This window comes from Alosa sapidissima, chromosome 3, assembly GCF_018492685.1.
Source record: "Alosa sapidissima isolate fAloSap1 chromosome 3, fAloSap1.pri, whole genome shotgun sequence".
In the NCBI taxonomy this organism is placed as follows: Eukaryota; Metazoa; Chordata; class Actinopteri; order Clupeiformes; family Clupeidae; genus Alosa; species Alosa sapidissima.
In genome coordinates, this window is record NC_055959.1 from 22,486,339 (window position 1) to 22,513,866 (window position 27,528).

Genomic DNA, 27,528 nt, shown 5'->3' on the forward strand with positions numbered 1-27,528 from the left:
TCACTATTACGTTTTATGTAGTTGAAAGAGTGTCGGGATTTCCACCCGCTGTTTATTGCAAGACAAGGCAGCCACTTTCATTCATTCATTGAACGTGTGCTGTGCTGTAATGGAAACCTTATTGCGTAGCCAAGTAGCCTAAATTGAGTTATTTTTTAATTATGCATGATTTACTTTATATTAATTTGTAGGCTGGAATGCCTACAAAAAGTCGCGGCCTACCCATGGTAGGACAACGACTTCACTGGCAACAGTGTTAAATCAACCAACAATATAAAATATTAAGAAGAGCTCTTATTCCATTGAGTAAAATTAAAACAATGTTTTCTAGTGCTCGTGGACTGATAGCCCTACTGGTAGGCAAATATTACCCAGGCTTGTATTTCAACCAAAGTCGCCTCGAGCTACCCGGATTCTACCAGTATGTTAAATGCGGCACACGTCAAAATAAACATTGGATAAATGCTACGGGAACATAAAAGGTGCTTAAGCTAAAGCACTTCCTCCGCTATCAAACTCAGACCATGTGACGGGTACATCTATTGCCCACTTACAAATCAGTGCTCAAGTCACCCAAGCCTCCACAAAAAACGGTGTTACAGTGGACTGAGAATAGCGTTGAGACCCTGAGAGGCTGTTTTATGTGCACAGACTGGAACATCTTTCACAGCTTGGAGCTTAATGAAGCTAATGAAAGCATTACAGAGTACATCAAATTCTGTGTGGGCTGCATAATACCAAAAAAGGAGGTCCCTCTATTTTCCAATAATAAGCCTCATACTAACAAGGATGTTAAAGCCTGCATAAATAAAAAGAAGCTGGCATTTAGAAATAAGCACCGGGCGAGTGTGGCAACAGCTCAAAAAGAACTCAACAGAGTTCTTCAGCCATATGAACAATAAAAAAACCTCTGGGACTCCATGACAGGGATCACAAATATGAACTCTAAGAAAAAACAGTTAGTTACAATGAACGATGGGGAAAGGGCAAATGATCTGGGCCAATCTCAATTCTCTATTTTCCCCCTTAGTTTTGCGCGTGCACGTGAGACGAAGGGCTATCTCAATTCTCATTTCGATCGAGGGGTAGGGATAAGGGCAAGGGGTAGATACCCCTTAAAACCAAGCAAGATCGGGAGCTTACTTGAAACCGAGGGGTAAGAGAAATACCCAACATACACCGCTCACACCGGAAAAACAAGCACACCGAGAGGTTCATTGACATGAAATGTTGGCATTAATAAGGATTAGAAAATTAAAATGGTAATTGTTTTATGTTGCATTCAATCTTGTGACCATATATTGAAGGTCCTGTTCATCATGAGGAAGTTTTCAAAAATCGCTGTTTTGTGAATGTTAACAGCACATCATTATTTGCGCGAATGTCTCGCATTTTACATATTTCCATGTCTGATATAGCCTACCCCACGAATTGGCAGCATACCATTTCAGAAATGTCCAACAGCAGCTAAATTCGCTGAACTTTTTTACCGCTCGTCTGATATGAATGCTGCATAGGCCTACTGCTGCCGACTCCTCGCATAGGCTATTACAGGTAGCGGTTGCTTCTGGTGTCAAGTAACGACCATTTGGATATTATTGTAAAATATCGAAGGAGTTGTGGGATGTTTACATAGCAAACTGCATGTTTATTTTGTCCCCCTGTTTCATTCACCCGGACCAGTAGGCAAGTAATAATATTTTGTCACTACAGTGTTTCCTCTACGTTTATTTCAGCATGGCGGCCCCCCACGGTTTAATTAATACCGCCATGGAATCAGAATCAGGGCAGACGCACAATGTAGTTGCAGTTGCTTTTTAAATAATCCTGCTGACATATCCTCCCCTGCTGGCTGCCGCTCACATTGCAATTTAACAACAAGTAGCCTAAAACTAGTTAGAGGTTATTATGGCCCGTCCAGTTTCACTTTACATATTATATTTTATTGATGTAGCCTATTTCAAACATTAACTTTCTTCCCAGTGTTTCCTCTTCATTTAGCGTAGCCACTGCTTAAGAATTAGGGGAGACGCAAAATATTGTCCGGAAGCATAGTAGGCTAAATACCCTCCGCTGGCCGCTGAAAATTGCAGTTTAACAATAAACAGCAATGCTAATCCGAGGTACCTGTCTAGTTTTATTCCATAAATATATTGTTTACAGACGTTGTGGCATGCGCTATCAAGAGCTTCCATGTGCTACGCATGTTTGTTTGTCAACATCGCAAAAACTAATGTTCGCACAACTTGGTGGAAAGGTGTAGCACAGGCTAAGGAAAACCCATTCATTTCTGAAGCTGATCATATTGAAAGTATTTCCCATATAGTAGCCTATTAGCACACAACCACAACAAAAATGAAACTAGGGAGTGGATGTCTCCGCGAAGACACCGCTGTTACATTAGATGCACACTCAATCGCGAATCGACGCAGTAAAAAAGCAACGGCTGGTAGTAACGAAGGTAAATGGCAAAACTTGGGCAAAAACATTTTGTATGCACTTGCAGTGATGGCCTAGTAGGCCTAATGTGAATCGCGGACTATAAAGTAAAGGAGATTTGCACCAAATAAAGGCAGTGTTGTGGGTTGTGTTTCTACAACATGTTGGCAAAAAAATTCATTTCTGTCATAAACGAAGTAAGCTAAGCGTTTCTCCATTGTCAACGTGAACTACCGTTATGTTCAAGCGTTCAAGTGACATGTTTAATGGTTTAATGCATGGGTTAACGTGACGTGAGTCAGACAGAAGATGGGTCTTTAGTTCCTGAATCCTGTCCCTCTCAAGTCACGGCTAAATGGTGTGATTAGCAACTAGAATAAAAAAAACATCCCGGGAGTGACACTCGACCCCCAGTTTTTTCATACTACCTTTTTTCTTTTTCTTACAGTTGGAATTTCAGCTCTGAACAAAACCGTTCATGAGTTATTTAAGCAGAAGTCGAATGTGCGTTTTGTTTCATTCAACTCTCCTGGCCAGAATGAATGGAACAGGCATGGGGGACGAAAGAAACATACCATTTAAGCTATGTACTTCCCACAACTTCAATATTTGACATATCAGGAATGGTACTTAAAATAGGTGTTATTTTAAATAGATTGCTGATGGGCTATACATCTTGGTGAACGTCTGTTAACAACTTCTTGCCGTCATCGTGAAGCGTGTATCTCGAGGTTATGGAAATATCATGCAATATGCCATTTATAGTTAGAACAACATGTGTTCCCAATTATATCACGTTTAGTTTAGTGTAACATGTTATTTTACTGTGTCTTTACGTGGGTTAGGGCACCATACATTCAAATAAGTGCCCTTCATGACCCACAGGCCGCAGTCTCCACAGGTTAACATGGCAAACTCGAAAAGCTTGTCAGACCTCCTGTGCCTAGTGACTGGTTGCTAAGCCACGATTGGCCTGTGGCGGCTTTCGGGTGTGGCTTAGCGAAGGGTGAATTAAATGATGCTTATTAAATGCTGTTTCCAAATCACTTTTCACAATTTTTTTTTCAAGAGCAATATTATCGATTATCATATCGGTATCGGCCACAACAAACCAATAAATATCGGTTATCATTATCGGCCCTAAAATTCCATATCGGTGCATCTCTAGAGAAAACTGATTCAACTATATAAACCACATATTTTCTGAAAGCTTAGACCCTCAGGAATGCAAATCCCCCATATATTGAAATGTTTGAATGATTTGACTGATTCAACAAGTGAAAGAGGTTATCGGTAGGGGTGTCACGATTCTCCAAATCCTCAATTCGATTTAATTTTCGATTTTAAAGTCACGATTCGATTTTCGCTCTTTTTTAAAATATTACTATTAATGCATTCCTTGTATGTTATTTACTTTTTTGGCCTTTTCCTTTTTTGTTTCGGCGGACTTTTATTTTGAAACCGCTTTTTATTTTGAAACCGTTCCAACCGCGAGGTTGTAATGAGACGTGAACATAGTGAAATGAAACAACACAGAATGATAATTTGATTGTTTCAGCACCCAAGGTTAGTGTTCATGGAATATGTACTTATCAATGTGCATTTTAACCCTTTGCAGACGGCCCATTCTAATTTCGGTACCCCAGTATATAATAACTCCGCCATACCCCAACCAATTTTATCAATGAAAACTTCCTCAAAAACGTCACATCATAGGCTTTCTGGCGATATGATTGGTTAAGGGATTTGTGGCGCGAATTTCTTTTACTACGTGAAGGAAAAATAAAGAGTTGACGTCTTTGATCACCGATGGTGTAACGTAAGGATTTTATTCATTGACTGCTGTTTTCATGAATGCATGACTGAAGACTGTCAGGTTGGCTGCTAAGATTATGAGGTTTTTGGATGGCTAACTATGATGGGAGCTCACACCCAAGCCTACTCGTCTACACATTATTTTCTAATAGTCTTTACGCAACTGCAGCAAAATGCACGGTGTGTATGTGTATGCATACGCTGTCTAGATGTTTTCTGTCATATCTCCTGACTCATGTTCATGAATCAATGTTTGCTTGTAAGCTGGTATGCTATGTATGGTTTAGCCAAGGCAATAACACTTAGTAGTGAGCTCTGAGACTAATGTTACCTCTCCAAGCAATATGAAAGTCCTCCAGTGACAATACTTTTAGTGAAAAGAGTCATGGTAGGTGGTGATTAAGATTATGTGGAAGTAATGTAAAATAAAACTAAACAACCTATTCACTATCAGATCTGATTTTTGTTATTTTAGATGGAGGGAGAGAAGTACGTGCAACTGGGGTAAAAGCAGCCGACTGCTGATGGCAAACATGACCCCAAGGACCACGATGGCATGGACATGGGACATGGATGGGTATAGCTTCTGGATGAAGAAGAAGACAATGATGTGCTACAGGAGGAGAGTAATCTCCCATCATCCTCAGCTGGGTAAGCATGTTTGTGTGTGTGTGTGCGCCCAACTGGGCGCAAGCACATTTCTGGTTGTGTTAAGAGTGTTGCTTATAACAACAATGACAGGGATTATAGTGATAATAGTTTGGTTAGATTTGTAATTCAATTTCTACTTTTCTTATCTGACAATTTCTTTGTTTTGAGTTTGGTCAAGTCCCATGTCAGGTAGAAAGCATACACTTTGCCTATCCTTCCAACACAGGCAGACACCAACTCCAATAGCATTTACACCCCATCGTCTGCTAGGCTTAGATGGACACACACGCACGCACGCACGCACGCACGCACACACACACACACACACAACCATGCCACAGCTGTGACAATTTACACACCACAGATCTGGTGTGAATGTGGCCTTAGTGTATCACCTTATGTGTAGGGCAAATGATATTGATAATTATATATTGTATCGAATTATATACTGTATGGTTGTTAAATGTATTCAATTTCTTCTAATGTTTAAATTGTTTATATATATATATATATATATATATATATATATATATATATATATATATATATATATATATATGTGCGTGTGTGTGTGAATGTTAGTATGAATTGATGTTTTGTTCACCATGTAAGATTTGTTGATCTTTGTTATACTGTTGTCTTGTCATTCTTGTAGTTCTAATAGATACCACTTGTTTGTAAACATATGTTTATGTTATTTACCTGAAGTTGTTGTTCCTGGTTCTTTAATCAAATTGTTTAAGACTTTTCTAAATAAAATGATTTATTTCCCCTTTCGTAAACCTAACACATGTGCCAGTGTCTCTATATTCTTGTTTTCATAGTAGAATGAAGCACACGGAGAAGCAGTTACAATCAGCTAGTCTGTCTTTCAGCCTTTATCTGTCCTCCCCACAATTGATTTAGCCTCCTCAGAGTACAGTAAGACATCCCATATTGAGCTATGCATCTCAGTGTTTCCCATACATTGACTTATTTGTGGCGGCCCACCACAATATCAACATTGACCACCACACAATGATTGTACTAAATTGTGCTTAAATCTGTTTAGAATCATAACTGGGCTGCACTAATTTGTTAAAAACTGTTGCATTTGAGTTAATTCTGCAAACCTACCACCACAAATAGAATTCAATTCTGTGGGAAACACTGCATCTTGTTTTGATGGTAAAACATCTTATTTTTTTACATGCCCATTATATCTGTATTTTTAGGTCAGATGCCAAACCGGAAAATGAAAACATTCTACTCTTTAAAAATTCTACTTGTTACTGTTATGAGTAAATTAATCATAACTTCTGAACCAAAGGTGATAAATTGATTCTGTTTTTTTTCACTGAGGAGAACACAACACTGGCTATCCTTTGCACACTATATCTACAACAGACATTAGGTGAAAAGAAAGATTCATCTTGACAAATTGATATTTTCGCGTTTTTTGATGTTGAATTTTTAAGGTTTTGTTTAAAAACAATGTGTGGTACACTATGACGTGTACCATTTTAAAGGGCTAGTTCTCCTGATTACAATGGTCGGTATATCTCTGTCATGTAGCATGGCCACACAATAAGCCTTTTTGTCTCACAAGGGCATCAAGTATGAAAAAACGTAATGTTTTGTGCCGTCTGCAAAGGTCTAATACATTTATCATAACTTTTGAACAAAAGGTGACACATTGATTCTGTTTTTATCAATGAGTAGAAGATAAAATTGTACTCTACAATTGTGTCTAGAATAGAAATTGGGAGACAAATGAGATTGATCTTGACAAACTGATATTTTCGTATTTTTTGGGGTTGAATTTTAAAGATACTTTTTAAAAATGATGTATGTTCTCCTCAAACTTATTAATTATATGTTATACCATTTGAAAGGGTTTTTTCTCCTGATTACAATGGTGGGTATATTGTATCTCTGTCATGTAGCATAATCATACAATAAGCCTTTTTGTGCCATAAGGCCATCAAGTATGAAAAAATGGAATGTTCGGCACAGTCTGCAAAGGGTTAAGCCTTAAAGTAATTTTGGACTGTAACTAGATCATCGTTTCACTTGCTAAGTTACAAGTTAGTGTTAATTGACGTGAATGAACGACAAAATACTTCCACACCGGTGATTTCAGAGTAGCAAGAGGGACTTCGAATTCAGTAGGTTGAGAGATTGAGATGTAATTTCTAGTTATCGCCCATTTGAATTTTGTTTAATGTTGTTAAATGTTATGCTATTTCTGTGTACTGTGCATCATTACCATGCAAGACAACGTGGTAAGTCCAGTGTGATCGGCTGTAATAGAACTTCGCCAGAACAATGCTGGTCCCATCTTCGTCTGCCCGATGTGTCACCCATCTTATCAGACATATTTCATCTGTAAAAAGCAAAACCAGGCAAGTTTATTTTACCACAATTCATGCACAATGACATACCACTTTCTGGGCCCTATCATGACATTCTAAAGTGCATCGTCACTCGTCAAAAGTCTATTCAAATTTAGTAGGATGTCCAGTTCACATTGGGAGAGGTTTCGTTATCAGACGTGGCGTGAATTGCGCGACAAGGTGTTCCTAGGTTTTTTAATCAGTCATATGGGTGTGTTTGGGGCGTAACATCATTTTAAACCAATGAGAATGACATCTGTCATTCCCTTTAACGGCGCAACGCGCGATATGTCAAATAAATGCATCGGTATTTTGGCATTCAACGGCGGATTTGAAGGGGGCTGCTTGCGAGACCGTATGGAATAGTCATTCTTAAACCATCTATTATTTGAACTCATTGGCAAAGTGAAACTAACTTCACCAAGGAGTCAGTCAACGACAGGACAGTTATATGCAGTTACTTTCACTATTGACTGACAATGGGTTACCACCGAAAACATAGGCTGGAAAAAGCAACACTTACCCTAATATTGCTCAAATGACTGAATAAAACAACATTTATCCTGCAGAGGAGTTGCTTATATCTCGTGACAGTGCGTCTTCAGCTGTGCTCCAAATGTGTCTCTCGCCTCTCCCCTAATCACTTTTAACCGTCATTACCAATTTGCAAATGATGGTGAATAACTACTCATCATGAGATGTTTCCCATTGTAATCGTGCAATTTGTAATGCTTTGCATGGACGTGCGCTGGTGTGCGTTCATGAATGATAGAAGGATGGTGCGTGCACCTGCCAATATGACTGTTGACATGCGCTCTTAAAATAGCATATGAACAACTCGCCATTGACTTCTGACCAGGTTTAGGTGGTGTATGATAGCGATTTTTAGACAACGCGCCAGGACCCTCCCTAGGTTGTTAATTGCCACACCCCTGGTCACAATGTTTAAAAAATAAACGTGCAAAATACCGAATTAAGCTTTGCGCGGGGGAATAACGAGCTTTACGCCATGCGATGGAGCCCAAAATACAGCCCTCTGTCTCTTGCGGCTTCAGCTGTCAGCAGCACTGGTTGCAGTCTGGAAATATTGCAAACAAAGTACAGTGGGCAGTGCTTCGACTTGGCCAGCTTCCCTCGCGGTCCGCGCACGGGATCACGCGGCATCACGCAACTTTAATTTGTATTTTTCCAGTGACGCTGCAACGACGCTGCAACAACCGACAGAGGTCAGAGGTGAGCAGTGTGTCTCGTAAAAAGAAATGGAGCTGGAAAACCCTACACAGACTTCACTACAGACTTTAGCAGACTGGTTTAGAAATAATTTAATAGCCAGAAATATGCCTGCCCTGCCCTAATAAAGAAATATTTGGTTAACGGCGAGTGAATCCCGTTCAAATTAAACATTCTGGTTTTCTCCGAGTGCAACGATGATAGACAGACATCATTTGGACAAAATATAGAGCATATTAACCTCCGTTGTTCAGCCAAATGCCTTCCTGTTACGTCCTGTTATCACGGAGTTACAGGCGATAAACAATTTTTGATGGACACAAGTTTACTTCATTAGCGTTTATTTTTTTGATTATTAAAGAGTGTTTTTCATTTAAAGGCTTGACTTCGTGCTTATTCAGAAGAGCATTTAGTGCTCTCCCCAATCCCAGACGTTCACATTGCATGTTTGTTTGTAATGGATGCAACCGCAAGATACGCTTGACATAGGCGCCGATACCGTGGGTGCTCCGTCTCTCGGGCACCCACTGAAAACATCGAGCACCCACGTGTGCCAGCTTACAGTCCCGGCTGAATTTACATTAATTTAAAAATCAAACATCGCAGTTTATGTTAAATTCAGAATCTCTCATAATGTGATTGGATATGTTGCTGTCAATTCCCTACTCCATATACTAACCACCAATGAGAGCGTCTCTCGTATGAAAATTCCTGACACTTCCCAAGGCTTTGTGGGGTCTTCAGCCCCAAATGTTTAAAATGTATATAGCCCTGAATATCATTTTAAAAGTAGTCTGACAAAGCTTATCATTTTGTGACACAGCTAAACACTGGTACCTCATAGAACGTCTATAATATAGCCTAGGTGGTCGCAACTCACAAAAGTAAAGCAGATAGAAAGAACTCACGCAAATCTAGCCTACAACACGCAGACAGCTTCATGCGCAGGGGAGAGAGCGCGCACGCAAAGGTGCTTTATCATTGTTGGCTTCTGATGGTATCTTGCTAATTCACTGAACTGCATTAGGCGACACAAATGGTATTGCCTTTATCTTATAACTCCTTGTCTGAGCGACTACCAGGCCTATGGTTTTTAAAAGTCAGATGTTCCCTGACAAAGACATTCGAAAATTAAGAATGTTTATTGACTTGAAAAATACACAAATTTTTGCAAACTCCCTTCATTCAACCCTTGAAGACATCGCGGTCTGGTGCGCTATGTAGATCGTTTCTCGTACCATTTAATTTCTCAGAATTTAGGTCTACTAGGCCTACAATAACGTCATCACCAAATACATCTTTTATTTTTAGTTGATCAACCAAAAAGAGTAGTATAGGCCTACTGTGCACAGTGCACTGACGACTGTAGCAGCCCAAGGTAACCAGTTGTTGTAGATGAGAGGCAACCCCTTGTTTCAGATAGCCTGGACAACATGTTACCTATGTTATTAATTAATGGTAGCCTACAATAGTTAATTGATTCGCGTAACATATTAGTTGGCTCAAAGAGTAGGGAATTAGGATGGAGAGAGTCACGCGTGTGTTGCTTTTGCGGAATCGAATCCAGTTTAATGCTAGTTTTCAAAACATATATTTTTTTACATGTTTTTTTTTGTCCGAGTGGCTGTAATGTAGCCGAGCGCTCATGGCGTATAAAAAAAAAGACTTTAAACCGCCTAAAACAACTTGTTTGTGAATGTCTGACAACTGCTGCAGTGCATGCACGCGCAAGGAAACCAGTAGGTGGAGAAACCAGAAGGCACACAACACCGGAACGATTTTAAGGCTATTTCGCATAGGCTACTCAATGGTGCTATTTCACACGCATTATAGCGACCCCCACTCACCGGGGTTAGGTGGAAGGTGTTAATAGACGATTGGCGTAGCCTGCAGTGGACTAGGGCTGTCAAAATTGCTCAAAAATGATGTTCGAATATCGCCTCTAAAATAAACACATGTATTTGAATATATTGGAATATCTAGGCTATATTATTTGCGCATTATGGCAGTGACGCGCATCATGTCATCTGTTTTTAACTTTTTGTATGGTTATTGCTTGACGGGGGGGATCCCAAGCAGCTTTCAGCCATAAGGCATTTCCTAATTCACCCGACACTGATATTCAAAATGTTGAAACTATTTTGGCATAGCCTATAAGCAGTTTAATTAAATGTAATGTTAGTTGTAAACAAACGGGCTACTTGGTGAGGCTTGGCCTCACAGATGCGCGTGCCTTAAATGGGCCTATTAACTGACCGCCCGATTCACGTTGGCTGGGGGGCGGGGGGCATCAGACATTTGTTCCCAAGGGTCTATGAATTGTTAATCCGGCCCTGCCCCCAACGAACGCAACTTTCCACCTCTGAGACAGCTTAAAAGAAGTCTAGAGGACTCCTAACTCACTAAGACCTACTTACTGTAGGCTGCGCAAACCACAGGCCTTTTTTTTGGGCAAGCCTGCATTCGAGGCAGGCCTTCTGTTGAAGAATTGTATATAAATCCTGCATTAACCTGCACTAGCAATCCTCCTACCCCCGCTACCACAGCTGTGGATAGTGTGGCATGCTCACGCTTTATGTCTTGCAAACTAGGCCTATAGCCCAACCATTTACGTCTTCAAAAAATAACAACTTGCCAGATATGCCTTTGGGCTATCTTTGGGCTTCATTCAGCATTTTGTTCTTCCACTGGAAATGACTCTTCTACATTTGCTGCCTGCTGCATTGTTTGCCAACATTGTTTGTTGGTAACCAGCCACAAATAGCCTACAGATTCTTGCGTCCGTACATTCTCTATTCTCTTCAAAATGTGCCCGTTCTATAGGCTGGCCAAGTGCGTAATTCTGCAGCATAAAGCAGATGTATTTGTTTATTGTACAGAAAAATAAAAATAACCTGTCAAGCAGTCAATTGACTCATTGCAGTCAATAAGTAGGGCAAATTACGAAACCAAAACGTGGGTCATAGTTGTCTAAGCCTCTGCTGTGAGGCCAAACCCATGAACAAAGACGCATTGATATCTGCAATAGAGTTTTTTTTGGTGAAACAAGCTCACAGCCGAACGATTCATAGCACTGATGGGAGAGGCAACTGGCATGTGATCTCCCCACGGACCAATGGAAGTTTTCTCCTGTGCCTACAATATTTAATCCAGTGTTTTGTCAAGTTGCAAAATACTATTCGTTTTAACAAATTTTTATGATAGTACCCTATACAAAAAGTACTTCATACTATCTTAATTGCTTTATACTCAATACTTGACCAATGGCTATTGCATCTGTCTATTGAAAGTGAAAATGTGGCATGTGATCTACTGTGTAGGCTTCATAAAATAAAATAAACAGATTGATAATGGCCTACAAGCTGATCTGGGGTGTGTTTCCCGTACAACTACGGAGGTTGGCTTTTTACTAACAGGATGCATCGTTCAACTAACCAACATGTAAGTTATGACTGTTTCCCAAAGCTGTCGTACTTACATAGTACTGTAAGTTTGGACCATAATAGTTTCCAAATTTCAGTAGTCTGGACTAAGGTAGTTAATGACGTTTAGTAGCACGTGAACGGGCACCTGCACATACTTCTGTGGCGCATTGTGTTGAGGCCGGCAGATGACAGCCGCCGTTGCACAGCAGTTACCAGTCCCCTGTCCAAGAGTTCGAATCTGGGTTAAGATTTTGACAACAATATTGACATTGTTGTTTACCTAAGTTTATCTTTTGTGCAGATCATATTATCAAAATCAGAATCAGCCTTCTTGGCTTGGTTTGCGTAAACTAACAAGGACAAAACGTGGGTCATACTGTAGTTGTCTAAGCCTCTATAGCGTAGCCTGTTAAAAACGTCGCAGAAGCCTACCCAAGGCTACAGATTAATTCTGAACAGTTATTTCTCTACTGGCTCAATTATCACACCACTGTTTTGATTTGCGTAGTTGCGTTACCCCAACACTGACAATAACGTAGACAGCAAATTTCAAATTTTCGTTACCACCGTGTAGTCAAGCCTTAAGCCATACCCAAGTAGCCTAAATCGAGGTAAATCGAGCTTTTTCAGAAGGGGCGGCAGGCAGAGCGATGTACAGTGGCAGAGCGACGCACAGTGGCTGAAAGTGGTACTAAAGCTTCACGCACCTTCATGCAGCTTCACGCCTCGTAATGCGCGACTGAAGTGGCCATTTGAAAGCGATGCCCACTGTAGGCTACTGGTTGGACTGTTCATTTTCCCTGCATGAGTGGTCGATATTGAGCTCTTTGATAGGGTTCGGATTCTGCCGAACCCTGTTTTATCAACCAAACCGAATCCTACAATGTTTCTGTCGCTGTTAGAATGTGTGCACAGTCGCAAAAGTTAGGCTTTTAATAATAGTAATAATCAAGGAACACCATGGGCGCAGCAGCACAATGATATCATGCAGCACCTGAAAATAGTCCCCGTAGGCTAACTTCCAGCAACAAGGTTGAGCTGCAGCAGACGGATTGGTTAGTGACTGGATTATTACGCCTGAATGAGAGTATAGTTCCATGTCAAATCAGCCTAGAAAATCGCCACGTTTCATTTTCCGTTGGTCTTATTACACTTTCTAACTTGAGAGGAGACAAGATTTAAATAGGAAAATTACCGGAAATCTTATTCACTTTTAAACGTGATGCTAGCAGGCGAGATGCTAATGGTCTAATCGGATTCAATGATCTATGCTAGGCTGGAGCTAAAAGTGGTATCGCCAGACTCAGAGAACGGCTGGATGAACTGGAGAAAGGTAAAAATCAATTGTTTAACTCAAGGGGAGGGGAAAAATGAGTAATTCCCCAAATGGTGGAATATCCCTTTAACCCATTCAGACCGGATCACGCATCTGTGCGTGTTTACCTTTAAGACGGGATCACGCATCTATGCGTAGTTACCATTAAGGCCGGCAAACGCGTCTGTGTCATTTTGACCGTTGTCGTCTTTTTCGAGGCACATGGTCAATTATATGTACTGTGATTGGCTGAAATATCCTTGGGGTGAGTGACGGAGATGCTTCGGGATTTTTTTAAAACTAATAACATGCTTTGTGATTGGTCGAAATAAGCCTACACGTGGAGTATGTTTTGGTGAAAATTTTAAACACCGTAGCGATCCGTCATGGCTGACTCAAGTGAAGGAAGTGATATTGACGAAGTAGTTGATTCGAATTTTAATGAAATTATGGAGGATGACACAGGACCGGATTTAAATGATATTCCAGATGATTTAGATGTCGATGTACCAGCCGATCGCGTAGTTAGAGAGCAGTGGATATTGGCGATGTTTCAAGAGGGAGAGGAGGATATGCGCGATTTCGTTGGCTTTCAAGAAGAATGGAAGACTGACAACTTTCACTCACGTGAGAAGATCCTGTACAATCGCGAACCAGGTGTCAAGATAGAACTTCCAGATGTTGTTACACCAATACAGGTATTCTCTCATATTTTCACGGAAGAGTTGTGGATGCGACTTGTAACAGAAACGAATCTGTATGCTGAACAAACACGGAGCGCAACTCCATCAAACAGCAAGTGGGTACCCGTCACAGTTGTAGAAATGAAGACCTTCGTTGGACTGTGTCTTGCCATGGGCATTCTTGAACTGCCATCACGTAGAGATTTCTGGCGTCAGAAAAAGTGGCTTTTTCGAACGACCATCCCCCAAGCCATTTCAAGGGACAGATTTGCCATCATCTGGAGGTAGGCTAATAATAATAAATAATACCAATGACAATAATATTTTTTATACTGATTGTGGAGATAGCTAGCCAACTAGCTTTTTGTAATGATGATAATGGGGATGTCACATGATATGAAATACAACGATGACAATGGTAATAATGGTTTGATGCTAATACTAATGACAATAAATAGCCTAAATGTCTAAAGATGATGATTGATAATAATTCATGATTATGGATAACAACAATAAATATTCAAGATATAAATAAATATGATGCAATAGACACTGCTAGCTTATGATGGATGATGATAATTATGGTGTCTGATGATTGATAATAATACATAAAACATACATAAGTACAAATGAAAATGGTAGGTCATGATAGATGACAGTAATAATTATGATGACTGATAAAGTGTAATTATTCAAACACATGACAATGAAAGCTCATGATAATAATAACAACAATAATGTGTAATTTACTGTCCAACTTGTTGCATTTTCAGGTATCTTCACTTGCAAGACAACCACAGCAATGATGTGAAACGCGCTGACAAGCTCTGGAAAGTCAGATGGTACCTCGACTACCTGAAAGATCGATTCCAGGAACTGTATGAAGTGGATGGGTTTGTGAGTGTTGATGAAAGTATGGTGAAATTCAAGGGGAGACTCGCTTTCCGCCAATATCTTCCTCTCAAACCCACCAAGTGGGGCATCAAGGTGTGGGTCATGGCTGAGAGCTCCACTGGGTATGTATCAAACTTCCAAGTCTACACCGGAAGTGAGGGAGGGAGTAGTGAGAAGGGCCTTGCACACCGTGTTGTGATGGATCTGGCCAGACCATACTTTGGGTTCCATCTCTCCATTTTTATGGATAACTTTTATTCTGGGGTGCCGCTTTTTGAAGATTTGAAAGCTCATGGTCTGTATGCGTGTGGCACCGTTCGATCAAACAGAAAGGGAATCCCCCCAAAACCGCCTGCCATGGATAAGCATCAGTACCAAGTGTCTCAGAAGAATGACCTAACCTTCTGTGCTTGGCAGGATACAAAGGTTGTTTTGGTACTGTCAAATTACCATGAGCCAATGGCAGAAGGAACTGTCAGGAGAAGACAGGGAGACATCCAGACAGAGGTCACAGTGCCAGCGTGCCTTTCTGACTACCAGAAGAACATGAAAGGTGTCGATCTACTGGATCAGATGGTAAGCTCCTATCAGTTCCAGCATCGGTCCAAAAAATGGTGGCGGAGGCTCTTTTTCTTTTTCCTGTCGGTCAGCTGCTACAACTCTTACATTGCTGCAAGGAGTGCTGGAGCCTACAAGGGTGGCTACAAAGAGTGGCAGGAGGACCTTGCACAGGAACTTATCACCCCTGTGACAGCAAAGAGTGCTCCTCAGTGCGCCGCAGCACCTGTGACAGCCTCAGCCGAGCACGACTGTGAAAAAATCTTCGAGAAGAGGAAGATCTGCAGGGAATGTTCACTGTCGAAGAGTGGCACTGAGGCCCGTCCTGGTGCAACAGTGTATGGCTGCAGACAGTGCAATGTGCCACTGCACATTGAGTGCTTTGGAAAGCATTACCGCAGCATTCGACAGTAAATGATGAGTTGTGTTGAGACTTGAGACTGTACTGTTCTGTTAATTTGTACACTCACCACCAAGTTATGATTATATGGTTTCTCAAGATAATTTTATCTAAAGCGACATTCAAATAATACAACAAACAACTAATTCTTAGGTAAACACTCTGTTTTGTTTTTGGTTCTTTTCTATATCTTTGTTTCAGTGATGTTCATGTGTCACTTTGGTACCTCAAATGTATGAAATAAAAACAGATTGTTAATGATTTACTAAAATGTTTTATATTTCTTGATGTTTTTGATGTTTCTTGATTTTTAAAAAAAATGCATCTGAGGATTATGCCCAAGCAAGTCAGGTTGAAAGCCAAGGAAGTAAGCTCTCAAATGCTTTTTATCTCATGTTTTTATCTGCTACAGTGCCTGAGAAATTAAGGTTTTAGCAAGCGTTGACATATTTTGACATATTGTTCTGAAAACCCTCAGGTTTTGAGAGGGGGTTTACAGAAAAGTATTTAGGCATAAAAAGGCCCTTTTTAGCAGGCGTTTTAGGCCTAAATGGGTTAAGGAAGAACATTTTTTTATTTATTTACGACCAGGGTTGGGTCAGATTACTTTGAAATGTAATCCATTACTGACTACAAATTACATGGCAATTTTTGTAATCAGTAACGTAATCAGTTGGATTACCAAAAACATGTAACGTAATTTGATTACTTTAGGATTACTTTTAGATTACTTCAATAAATATGCCCATTAAGTAAGACACCACCACAGAATTGATGAAAGAATTCTCATTCTATTTTTCTTCTCCACTCTTTATAAGGGCACACCTGGCCAAATAATTTAGCTTTCGCTGGATTTTTTTGACCCAGGGACATGGCCTGAGATTGGCATAAAAAAGGGAAGCATTAAACCCAAATGACACCATGTCTTTTTTTTAACCAGGGGGACCTGGTGACTTTCTCAAAGTACTGTAAACGGTAACACTAAAACAAGAGGCTACATTAAGATTAGGAGGAAAAGATCAGGCAGTGTGCTGAGAAACCTGCCCCAATAGTAGCCTATGTAAGTTAGTAAGTAAGTATATCTTTTGATCCCGTGAGGGACATTTGGTCTCTGCATTTATCCCAGTCCGTGAATTAGTGAAGTCGAACCGGCAAGCCCAAAGGCAGAAGCCCTAACCAGTAGGCCATGGCTGCCCCAAAAGGCAGCATTTGAACATTAAACCACACAATGATCCAAAACATACAGCCAAACAAGGCAAGAAATAGTTAACAGGGGCAGCTCTGGCCTACTGGTTAGCACTTCGAACTTGTAGGAGGGTTGCCGGTTCGGACCCCGACCAGTAGGAACGGCTGAAGTGCCCTTGAGCAAGGCACCTAACCCCTCACTGCTCCCCGAGCACCGCTGTTGTAGCAGGCTGCTCACTGCACCGGGATTAGTGTGTGCTTCACCTCACTGTGTGCTGAGTGTGTTTCACTAATTCACGGATTGGGATAAATGCAGAGACCAAATTTCCCTCACGGGATCAAAAGAGTATATATACTTATATACAGAGAACAATATCAACATTTTAGAGCGGACCTCAATCCGTCAAAAAAGTGAGCACAAGGCCAAAGTGATGGCAAATAATCGTTCCTGCCTCAAATCCCAGATTGCTGCTAAAAAGGTGCAGTCTACAATCATTGTAGAGACATGAAAAGGCTTGGTGGGTATTATATGAACCATTTTGAGAGCTGTGGTGGTAAATAAAGATGTTTCCAGTGATTGTTTAAAAAGGGTATGAATAATTTTGAACACGCAGTTTTTTACAAAAATTTAAAAAAAGATAAAAACATTTTTTTTGATTCCCTGTTTACGATACACTATTCATTCAGTAGGTTAACTGATCTACTGGCTTGCATCACTCAACCTACCTAGGCTGTGAAATTAGGCTACTGCTGGAATTAATGGCATTTGAGTAATGGGCTACACAACCATTGGAGACAGCTCCTTCTAGCTAACTATTCAATACACGTCATGTCTGCTTGTCATTCATGTAGTGCTCAACAAAATTATATAGAGATGATCACTGTAAGACACTTATCTCCTATGATCGAAGAGATTTCCTTTAAAGCCCTCCTTACACTGACAGACTTTGGAAAGATTTGCAAAGATTTGGAAAAGATTTTTGAAAGACTACAGTCTCAAACCCTCTCACATCTAAAAACAAGTAGTAGAGTTTTAAGTCACAGACTAAGATTTTGCAATGACTAGGGATCTTGCAGGGTCACTATTTACAATTAACCCTTAGAACCCGATTGACGCAAAGTGCGTCAAAAAACACACCCTTTCTTCTCTGTTACATTGCTCCGCGACTGTTCATCACAACGAGATAAAACCTTTATTTTATGACAGAGAAGAAGTGGGGCTTTCCAAAGAGACTACGCACTTGTCTGTACGATAAAAAATGAAAATTAAAAAAAAAATCATGAAATTAAATAAAATTGCATCATATTTAAAGTCTATACTTCTCTGCGTTCACCTGCGCACCCATTACTCTCGTTTGAATTACTCGCGAACCCATGATCGCATAGATATGGCAAGCATATCAGATGAAAGAGGGGGAACAGGGCTATCCATTGGTATCATGGATATCGTTCTTTCTTGCTTATAAAAACAGACGAAGTGACTGCAAAATATTAACGTCATGTACACAAACCAACGCTGCACACCCATTACTCTCGGAGTAATTACTCGCGGACCCGTGATCGGATATATATGCCACGTATGTTAGATGAAAGAGGAGACACAGAGCTATCATTTGATACCAAATACATCCTTCTGGGTTATAAAACAGACGAAGTGACAGCAAAATAATAACTTCATATAGCTGGACTTACCCCACGTTTTTGTCTGTTTTTGTGGCAAAGCATGTTTATAATCCAACGCTATCGTGTGTTTCTCTATGGCAAAACATGTTCATAATCCGGTTTTGAGATCCTAGCGAATTCCTGCATGGCATCCAATTCAAGGCTCACATTGCATCCCAATTTGTTCAAAAAAGAAACACCTTTTTTTGCCTTTACTTTGTTCATGGCAATGCAGTAAAAAGTTGAGAATCATCATGAGTGCATACACCATAGTCACACATGCTAACAGGCAAACTTGGGTCAAGTCAGGTCAGATCAGTTCGTGTCACAGATATGGAGCGCAGAATGGTCATTTTTCATCGCTAAATAAAAAAATGGCATTTATTTCCGTAAATCACACACCACATATTTCTGTAAATTGCTCAGCCCCAGAGTATCCCTCCAACATGGCAATTATATTGCCCGTTTCAGGACAGTCTACCCTACACACACATGAAATGCATGTAGAGGTATGAGCTTGCTGTGGTGAGATACGGGTCAAAATCTAATAATTTTTATAATATGATTTTTATATTTTAATTCTTTAAAAATCAAAATCAAATCAATGCTAGTACTAATACATGAAATAATGGCAGATCTGAATAGCCTAGACTCTGCTGAAAAAAACAATATATAATATGTGTGTGTGGCACTTACAATGACCAGAATAAATCCTTATGAATAAAGGTAGTGAAAATGCCCTAAAAACAGCTTAGGGTTCTAAGGGTTAATACCCATCGTGCAATAGATAAACAGGAACTGAAATGATAGTCTACTAAACTCAAAGTCGTATTTTCGTGTTTCTGCAGCATTGTTTCATGCGTGACATCCCTAACCGATATAGAGTTGTTCTGTCATGTGGAAGAGCCAACTAAATATGCATAAGAAATTACAAATATTATAAGAATAACAAATAATCATATAGGCTACAGCTGTCACCTACTTTGCCCCTTCCTGTTTGGTGTTTTTATAGTTCACGTCACTATTTGCATGAGCCACGACTAGAAAGACTTGCGATAATATCAAACATGTTTGATATTGTCGTAACGGCAAAACTAGAAAAGGACTGACTTCGACTGACTTAAAACCGCTAAGATTGGCACCTTACACTTAACGATCTAGCTGACGGGAGCGCGCTGCGATTCCAGTACAACTCCCATGATATCTGTCCGACTTTGGAAATGTAGTCGCCGACTGTGAAAACAGACCAAAATCGTACAATGTAAGGCCGCCATTAGTTGTTCGGTTTTTCAACCTTTATTTTAACTAATGACATAGAAAACATTATGAATTGCATCCACACAGTAACCTAAAACTGAAAGTGACAGGAACTCAATTAGACCTACACACCACCAATTCCATGTAATGACATTGAAGATAAGTGTAATTATTTAGCTCACAAGCGGAATGACCTATGGCCTATGACATTAAGCTTTCATTTTCAATGAATTGTGAACAATAATTTTCTGTGTCATTTTTGTTTTGTTTCATATCAATTTCTACCAATACTGTGAATGAAAAAGGACAAAGAGTGCTTTGTTAATGGCATTTCATGCTTTGTTCATGACACCTTTTTTTCAATTTCAGTTTTTGCCGGTGTTTACTGCATTTTATGCATTCATAACAGAAATGACTGGGATTCGGTATTCGGTTCAGGATTCGGCCAAATCTTAAAGAGTAACTCTCGCCAAAATGCAACCTAGGGTATTTTTGTGAATGTACCCGAGTCAAACTTTCGTTTAAAAGCATAATTACATCGGAAGCGCCACTTTTAAGCTTGACCATATTGTCGTTTTCGGGTCAAATGGCCTTTTGAATGGGATTGCTAGGGGCACTACTATTTTGATGCATTACCACATCAAATTCGCTATTTTTAAAACACTAAGAAGGCTCGACACAACATGAAACTTTGATCGAAGTATCACTAGGGTCTCTACACATTAACTCCAGCATTGAGAACATTGTTTGTGTACACACAGTTTACTGAAAGAAAATAGTAATACTACCACTCGATGGGAGAAATTCTTACACAGGAGGGCTTTAAATAATGGATCCAGTATTCGGCCGAACCTTAAAAATTAGGATTCGGTGCATTCCTAGTGTTAACCTCTCTAACCCAACAGTATTCTAACTTTAGCTTAGAGATACGGCTTCTTACATGTTTGTGCATAACTTAATTGAACAGTTTGGTCTCCATAATTGACTACGTTGTGATAAGACCTTAGCAGAGTGAACTTGGAGGCTAGTAGATTTCAAACAAAAAAAAGCCCTTACATGTTGTGAGACTATAGAAATTAAATGGAATTGAGTTAAATGCACACCAACATGCTTACAAATTAACTTTCCAGTGGTATACATTAGGGGTACTGTAGTGAACAAAGTAAATACTCACATACTCCCAAGCTGTAAACCATATATTCACATATTGTTCGACCATTAGTGTCTCGCAACTCTGTAAATGTAGTGTCACCATCTAGACAGCAAAAGACACAATGATACTTAAAGAGCAGTGTAAACATTTTTTTTTTTTTTTTTAAAAAACAACAACAAAAAAAACAATGTGTGTGTGTGCGCGTGATTTCAGCTGGTGAAACCTGACCGTGAATGTCAGCTCGATACAGAGTCCCCATATCAGCACCTCCACCAAGAATGTAGAAAAATTCATTCCCCGTATTGGATGTGGGCACAGGTACCAGCTTTTCCACACAAAATGAGCGCAACACTTGCTCCCATGCATCTGGAGGGTATAGGGACAGAAAGGCAGGCTATTGACAAATATTTTTTATTAAACTATGTAATTCCTTGGTGTGTCATGCAGTATGAAATACAGTGCCATGAAAAATAAAATAACTGGCCTTTAAAAATAAAAATCTGCCTGCTTCTATGGGAATTTAACATACTTGTGTATACTTATGCCCCCTGTATTTTAAGAAAGAACATTTATTCATGTACGATACATTATTCATTCACAAAGAAAATTAGTGTCCTGAAATGTTGGATTTTTCCTCATTTTTGCATTTAAGGCATTAAGATCAACTTCCAAAACATGTTTTTTTTTTTTTTTTTAGTCAACTTTAGCATGAGTGCACATTATTTTTCATGACACTGTAAATAATGCTACATATATTATTAAATATTATTATTATATATTGTCGGTTGGTAGTGTTGCCAATGAAAAGTCATTGTCCTACACCATGAGTCTCTAACACGTTGCTCTCATTGCTCTCAAGCTGCATGCCGCTCCCTTCTGAGCTAGAGGCTGAAGCAGTAACCTACATTTAAACACAATTGTTGCTGCCAGGCATCAGCCTATGAATTTTATAAAAAAGTAAATCATGCATAATTTAAAAAATAACTACATTTAGGCTATCTTAGACCTCAACAATAAGTGGATGGCAATCGAAATCCCGACACTATATGAAAATGAATAGTGAGCCATTAAATACCCGACAGATTTCAGTGGTCATCAGTCCCGATATTTAGCAATATAATCAAACAGTCCAAACGTAAATTAAATCTCAAATTGAACATCTGCTTTGATAGCCTACCCATGCCGCTCCAAACAAAAAGTAGGCCTATGTCTCACAATAAAACGCAAGACATAAAGGACTATATAGCTGACTCGAATACAAGCCATGGCCAAATAAAGGTGCTGTGCTTTGCGCAGCCTAAATTTGAGGATTTACGAGTCTCCTAAACATTCCATGTAGCCTAATAGGCCATGTAGCCTAATATTTGAGCGCTGTTTTGCTACTAATTATCTTTCACGTAATGAATACGCACAGAAAGTGAAAGTATAGGCCTACTGTGTGCTCCGTGTCTTTGTCTGTTCACGTCCGCAAACGATTACATCGTGAAATGGAGAAGTCATCCACGTTCTCTCGCGTTATAGGCGGTCATGCTTCTGTGTTTGCAAAATTCCTGATTGCTAAACGTTTGTTTTCCTTTCCTGACGATAGCGGTTGATGTTGAAGCACCTAGGCTATAATTTGACTTCAGCGGTGACAAATCCTGCTGAGAGAGAGAGAGCAACGAGAGAGAGGCACCCCCAAAGTGGTCCTGCGCGCGCATGTGTGTGTCCGTCAATAGTCCCGCATTCAGGCCACTCTATTATTATATTAACGTCAGACAGCGCTGTAAAATGTGTGGAATTTCTCGCATTATGATGGCTAGATTTGCGGGACTTTTATTATTATGCTCAATACTAAGTAATAATTTTTTCCCAATACCCGCAATCCCGCGCTGGAATTTAGACCCTGGTTTTAACCCATTTACTCCTAATATGCCAGCTTAAAACGCCTATAGAATCCTATGGCATTTTAAACTAAATAACCTCATTTCCTGAGGGTTTTCTGAAAAAATACTAAGAATTGTCAACGTCTACCAAAACCTTAATATCTAAGTCTCTGTACACCTAGAAACATGAAATAAAAAGCATGCTGCGCTACGCAGCAACCAGCGGGAGAGTCAATGCTGCACTATGCAGCAACAGGCGGGAGATAGAATGTTGCGTCGTGCAGCATCCAGCACGAATGGGTTAAATGCGCATCTTTTTTTCTCTCGCTCTCTCGGAGGTGGCCAGCCAAGCAATTGTTCTGCTGCCAGCCTGTGCCAATATATTGTCCAAAATGCTTGATTGCATTGCATTCTCCACATTTTTAGCTAAATTTTCATGTACCACATCAGCATTTTTGTTCAGTGATTTTTTTGTAAATTGCTTTACAATTAGCGTCGGACCCTTGCCAGCAGCCTTCAGCTTGCCTCTTGCCATATTCACTCATTCGTCTTCAGTAACATTCCCTGTAGAATTCTCAATATTTTTGGCCTCAATGTGTCCAGTTACATAGTCTGTCTGCTCTTGGTCTTGGATTTTGTGAAATATTTCAAAATATCACCTGCTTGCAGCAGCTTCGGTCTGCACTTCCTTTTAAAACCGCATCTTTTTCTCTCTCCAGCATTTAATCTGCTGCCGGCTTGTCTCTCCACATCGTCAAAAATGCTTGATTGCATTGCATTATCCACATTTTTAGTTAAATTTTCATGTACCACATCAGCATTTTTGTTCAGTGAATCTTTTGTAAATTGCTTTACAATTACCGTCGGGCCTATAGGCCTATCGCCTGCTTGCTTCGGTCACGTCCTTTTAAAACTGCATCTTTTTCTCTCTCGTGAGCATTTAATTTGCTGCCAGCTTGTGACTCCACATCGCCCAAAATGCTTGATTGCATTGCATTCTCCACATTTTTAGCAAAATATTCATGTACCATATCAGCATTTTTGTTCAGTGAATCTTTTGTAAATTGCTTTACAATTACCGTCGGCCTATAGGCCTATCGCCTGCTTGCTTCGGTCACGTCCTTTTAAAACTGCATCTTTTTCTCTCTCGTGAGCATTTAATCTGCTGCCAGCTTGTGACTCCACATCGCCCAAATTGCTTGATTGCGTTGTATTCTCCACATTTTAGATACATTTTGGTCTACCACATGGCATTTTCTTTCAGTGGATCTTTTGCTTTGCAATTACCTTCCTGCCCTCCTCTTGGCTGCCTTCACTCCTTCGTCTTCATTAACATGCATCTTTTTGGCCTCAATAATCCAGTTACATAGTCTCTGTTTTTGGTTTTGGATTTTGTGAAATACATTTCTAAATAAATGCGAATTATAGTCCGGTGCGACTTATATATGTTTTTTTCCTGCTCATGATGCATTTTTTGACTGATGCGACTTATACTCAGGAGCGACTTATAGTCCGGAAAATACGGTAAACTGTTCCAGCAAATTACCAACGAGATGCGTGTTTAGGAGAGTTTCGATTGCACAGGAGGGAGGGGGAGGGAGTAGCGAGCTAGCTATCTGTTTTGTTAATAGAAGTGACGTTACCCAACAAGCGCCTTTAATTATCTAAATAAATAAATAATCTCTAAAGCCCTCCTTACACTGACAGACTTTGGAAAGATTTGAAAAAGATTTGGAAAAGATTTTTGAAAGACTACAGTCTCAAACCCTCTCACATCTAAAGACAAGTAGTAGAGTTTTAAGTCACAGACTAAGATTTTGCAATGACTCGGGATCTTGCAGGGTCACTATTTACAAAACTGCAACTAGATTCCTTTAAATTATTACCCATCGTGCAATAGATAAACAGGAACTGAAATGATAGCCTACTGAACTCAAAGTCGTATTTTCGTGTTTCCGCCATTAGCTATGTTGTTGTACATTATGTTATACTTATGTGTTGACATAAGACAATTACACCGATAACTCAGTTATCAAGTAATATGAAGTAGGACATTCTACCAGAAACGTACATTTTGACTTCAAAAACATTTAAATTCTTGAATCTGAACATGGAGTCTTTTGCTAGATATGGGAAACTATCTCAAGATGCTTTTATTGTTTCTTTCTTATTGATCACATCCCTGATTGTATCTAACATGTTTTTGTAAACACCATAAAAATATTAGCAATATTATAGACATACTGTATAGTGGATGATAAGCACATAATAACCTATTAAATACATTAAAAACATTAAATTAAATACATACTCTGTGATTAATTAATCTAAATTGATCGCATGCATCAATTTTTGCTATGGACATATTTTTGAAACAATTTTGGCAGATTTGGCACATTATAGACTTTAAAGTTCAACGCCTCTCTCTTTTATTATAATTTTCCCTTTGGCTCAGGCATCAGTGTAGTGCCTGGTGTCGGATTTTTAGCATGATAATTGCAAATGACTGAAGTTACCACTCACTGTCAATGACATGTGCAGAGTAGGCTACCCTAACACCAAGGTAAAATGTGATATACCCCCCCTGATTTTTCTAGGGATTAAAGTGAAGAAAAAAAAATTGTTTGACTGAACTTTTTTTTGAAGTCATACGTTGTTCATATCTACCTACAGAGATGGCACCCCTTTTGCAGTCCCGACCTATTGGTTTTTATTGTACAAAAAGATGCAAACAGCAAAGTAAAGGGAGTATTTGCCTTATTCACACGGTGGTCATTGTTTAAACCAAAATGAGGCTACAGGGTACACTATATAATTACAATGCATAGAACATAACAATCCTATGGTTTGTGTACCCTGTAGCCTCGTTTTAGCCGCCGTGTGAATAAGGAGAATTGCGAGTGTTCTTGATTGAGATTGAGTTTTCCTGATGAACAAAACAATATTTCAGTACCATCCCTGACCATTGCTGACTAGCCATTGCTGTTATTTTCTACTGCAGCAATATTGTAGAAAGGCTTTAACTTACACTTATTTAATTACTTTAGGCCAAAAATGTTTAAATGGGAGATTTGTTTTCTTGTTAATATGCAATTCAACACCAAGTAAAATCTATAAAATCAAGTTTGCAAGACTTCCCATTTCCTCATCAAAGTAACGAATCAGAACATTGGAGATCTTATTTTTTTGTCCATATTTCCATTTGTTGCCTCATCAGCATTTCATGAAAACATGGTAGTTTTGAGTTTTACAGACAACTCAGTTTTCCAATGAGCAGCAATACTGTGTGTGCTCATGCAGGAAGTCTGCACATTTAATAATGACAATCTGGAGAGGGCGCTTTTGTCTTCAGCAACAGATCGTATAAGGTTGACAAGAGGTTGCGATATGGTGAGGGACAGGTCGTGTTGCGCTATGAAAGAACATGCATACTTTCTGAGCGCAAGCACAAGCGTTAACCTTATGGCGGTCTTCTGATTGGTGGCATGCTAAAACTGTTTCCTATTGCATTTCTTTACACCATGGCTTGCAGTTCTCCCCCGTTTCCAACAGCCAAGCCCATCTCCATTTACTCCATTACTGTTTTGTCTATCTCAGACACCTGTGCCTTCCTTTAGCAACAATGCATTCTTGAGAGCTAATAATAATATTTTATAGCAAAGTTTTAAGTTGACTATTTTAATTGCATGGTTATTTTTTGTCAACATACACTCATAACCTACTGTTGTTAAAGCAACACCAAAGAACTTTTCCTCTGTCGCACGCACGCTATTTGTTTATCCAGCAACGGCTTTGCAAATAACGATGTCCATAGACAAGGTAGAATATGTTGCATGATTTTATGAAAGTACGATGTATTGGGACATCATGCAAGTCAAATTTGTAGTTTCTCATGTCTCATTCCATCGAACTACAGATCCGCTACCCGATCTGGCAAACTTACATAGTGCGGTTATAGCCAATAGAGGGCCGCGAAGCGAATGCAGAAGTGCCGTTCACCCTGTTACGAGTTGATGAACCACGGAAACAATTTTGGAAACATTATTTTAAGGTACAAAAAACTCTTTGGTGTTGCTTTAAAAGTGTAGGCATAAGCAAAATAGGCTATAAGGCTGTCTGTGCGTCACAAACACGATTGACCCCCTTACACAACAGCGATGATGACAGTGATTGTATTATAACCGTATTATTTTATGTTAACACGCTCAGTCAAAACCTTCCGTCCCAAATTGTGAAAGATTGGACATGTCATAACAGACGGGATAATAAATTGCATAGGCTACAATTAATATTGCGTTGCTTTACACATAATGTGTAACAATAATAGGCTACATCGGGTGGCATAGCAGGCTATCTGTTCAAGTCATAGGTGGCATCCAAATGAATGACCTCCCCTGACAAGAGTTTGCGATAGTAAGAAATTGTCTACATTAATGCATGCAAATACCAGCCTACGCTTCTTATCTCCTTCGCAGATAAAGCTCACAATGTATCATATCCAAAAAAGTTAAACGGATTGGCCAACCTTATCAGCTGTCTCGATTGTGTCACTATAATCCTACTTTTAGACCGTTAGTCCTCCAGACTAATGTTGTCACGATACCAAAATTATGACTTCGAT

General features: G+C 39.6%; 1 protein-coding gene across 5 annotated transcripts in view; it reads right to left on the reverse strand.

The window, feature by feature from the left end:
• Positions 1-27,528, reverse strand: part of LOC121705195 (cation channel sperm-associated protein subunit gamma-like) — a 118,562-nt gene that overhangs the window by 58,394 nt on the left and 32,640 nt on the right. For 4 of the 5 annotated variants that reach the window (XM_042086035.1, XM_042086037.1, XM_042086034.1 and 1 more), the window contains 3 exons: positions 21,271-21,408; positions 21,064-21,144; positions 7,154-7,270 (listed from right to left, as the gene is read on the reverse strand). In XM_042086035.1, coding sequence (XP_041941969.1) covers positions 7,154-7,270; positions 21,064-21,144; positions 21,271-21,408 — 336 coding nt within the window. The remainder of the gene's footprint in view (positions 1-7,153; positions 7,271-21,063; positions 21,145-21,270; positions 21,409-27,528) is intronic. The other variant, XM_042086036.1, reaches the window with a different exon arrangement.